This window comes from Charadrius vociferus, unplaced genomic scaffold, assembly GCF_000708025.1.
Source record: "Charadrius vociferus isolate BGI_N301 unplaced genomic scaffold, ASM70802v2 scaffold324, whole genome shotgun sequence".
NCBI classification, from domain to species: domain Eukaryota; kingdom Metazoa; phylum Chordata; class Aves; order Charadriiformes; family Charadriidae; genus Charadrius; species Charadrius vociferus.
Genome location: NW_009648041.1, coordinates 2,076,625 through 2,079,146, shown reverse-complemented (window position 1 = coordinate 2,079,146; position 2,522 = coordinate 2,076,625). Strand labels below are relative to the sequence as shown.

The 2,522-nt window shown below is 47.0% G+C and overlaps 1 protein-coding gene across 1 annotated transcript in view; it reads right to left on the bottom strand.

The window, feature by feature from the left end:
* The window catches only part of LOC104285191 (pentafunctional AROM polypeptide-like), a 7,420-nt gene extending 6,922 nt beyond the window's left edge, over positions 1–498 (bottom strand). The window contains exon 1 of the mRNA XM_009883618.1: positions 329–498. Within this exon, the coding sequence (XP_009881920.1) occupies positions 329–498 (170 nt within the window). The remainder of the gene's footprint in view (positions 1–328) is intronic.
* Between the last annotated feature and the right edge of the window lie 2,024 nt (positions 499–2,522).

The window sequence follows — 2,522 nt, the reverse complement described above, 5'->3', positions numbered from 1 at the left end:
AGCAATCAGAAGTCCCTGCATAAGACTTTCAGAAGTTTAAAGAAAATTCCCATCTACAAAAATTCAGGCTCTTGATAAAATTCCCTCTGTAACTTAGCCAGGTCGCCCCAAGGACAACAGCAAATACCTGTGCTGCCATATTGCACATGTTTTGAAGCCCGCTTTTGTAGGGATGATGGTGGGTTTAAGCTGCAAGAGCACATGAGAAATTTTTTCAATCTGAGACCCATCCCACCAGGGAGACCGCACGGTTTGGCTAGCCAGAGCCATCCAACGCAATTGACAATGACCAGCAAGAGTCTTGACCAAATGACCAAATGATACTTACATTTTTGCTTCAGAGAGAGTTATCTTGTCCTCGCAGTCAGAAAGAGCTTCTCCTTTCTTGATCCGGCACCACGTGCTCTTGACTCGCACCAGCTGGAAGTCTGTCTGCCGGGGCTCCTGAGGCATGGTGGCCGGGACCACCGGAGCAAAGGCCTCTTCCGACACCGGCATGTTTCCAGAAGGTAAAAATCTCCCTGTTAAGAGATCTCCTGTAACTGGGTGCCTTTCAGATGCTTTTTAAAGGCTCCAGATGACCAGGTGTTGGAAGGGGAGGTTTCCTCTCCACGAGGGAGACCAATTACAAAACTAAGATTATCTAATCTGGGATGCACGTTAGGGGTGGCAGGAGAGTTTGAAGACACATGCGGGTACCGGGATGGGGTTGTATAATCAGCTGGTTTTATAATGCTTAAGAAGTACAATAGGATTGCATGCATTAACTTCCAACATGATGCCCTACAGCAAATTTAAAGTTATGAAAGGTGATTTGTGTGATTCTACATGATGTTCATGAACCTCCTTTGCTGTGCGGAGCCTCTGATCTGGCTGCGGCTCTAACTTGTTCCAGTGGGGTGAGACAGGAGCAGGAGCACAGGGACGAAGTCGATACCAGCTGGTTAAACATCTTTTGAGCTCACATTTCCAGGACTCTCTTGTGTTGAGGAGCAGAATGATTTTTTTGTTGTTGTTGTTGTTTTTAGCTTTTATGGTGTGTTTAAAAAAAATGATCAGAGAGAGTTTGTCCCCTGAAGGGCTCTTTGGGGGATGAGCTGAGTTGTGATTCCTTTGCCCAGCTGCCTGTGGGACTCTGAGATGCTGAGGTTTCCCTGTGGTAGAATCGTTCAGGAGCAGCAGTGTGGTCCAGGCAATGGTGTCTGAGCCTTGATGACCCCGCTTCTGGGTCCAGGCTTTCCTGCAGTTGTCACTGCTTTGTCTTATCAAGACTATGCCAGATCCCCCCTGCATACTCAGGGAGAACCCATCTCCCTGACCCAAAGGCACATTGATCCTGTGGGATGGGCTCAGGATCAGGGAAGAATTCCCCTTCTCTGGGAAGAGACGGTGTGGTGGTAGCTGGCAGGGGGACCCGTGCTGGTGGCCGCGGCTGGCACCCTGCTCCCCACGTGACCGAGGGATGCACAATTCACCTTTCCATGTGATGTTCCAGCTGGGCCTTTCAGAGAGCCCCGGGCTGAGCTTGCCACACCAAACACTCCCTTGGCATACAGCTCTGTGTGCTGAGCACAGGGCAAGATCTTCCTTTGATTTCACCAGCAGTGCCTGAAAGTACAAACCCGTCTTTGCCTTCTCCTTGGGTGTGTTTCTGAAAGCTGTCCTTGTTCCGAAACAAAGATCAAGAAGACAGGCATGAAAGCAGAGGTTGGAAAAAATGGTTCTCCAAGAGGTCATCGGAGAAGAGCAAGGTCTCATTGCAATGAAGGCTTAATTGCAGCCAAACTCACTTAGGAACCTACATTTACTTTAAACTTGTGAAAAAGCTACAAGAATAAACTCTAAAGCCATGTAGCCCTGCTCCAGGGAGGGTAATGGGAGACTCCTAACATCTTGCTCTCGCTGCTGGCCTCATCTCCAGATGGCAAAGCACTTTGCAAAGAGGACAGACTGTTATCCCCATTTTACAGAAGAGGAAAATAGAGTCACCAGAAGAGAAGCAACTTGCCCAAAGTCACCTCCAAAGCTAGCGGGGGGCAGATTAGATGGCATACTAAAGCTCTTAGCCTGTTTACCAAATACTCATCTGAAATTTTAACTCCTAATCCAAACACACTTTGGATTGCTTTCCAGAGGGGCTGCAGGTCTAATGCGGTTTGTTGTTTACTAAATCATACAATGGAATAATCTTAGGTATGCAAGGAGGTCTGTCCTCTTTATCCTGTTTATTTGTTTTAATTAATACAAATCCATTGAGCATTGGGATTTATTTTATTTGCTTTTGTTTTACTCTTTTGTTTTGTGTGTTTACTTGTTTTCCATTTATATTTCCCTGTTCTATTCTGCGGGCATTAAAATGTCTCCTGTTTCATTTTAGAAGCTGATGAATTGACTTTCCAACCTCTGTCTGCTTGCCATAGCCAATGACTGCCGTGTTCTTGTACCATCCTTCTTACAGAGACCCTGCCAAGACCCTTGCAGCAAAGACCTGACCCCCCAACCTCTTCACCTCCTCTGCCAGC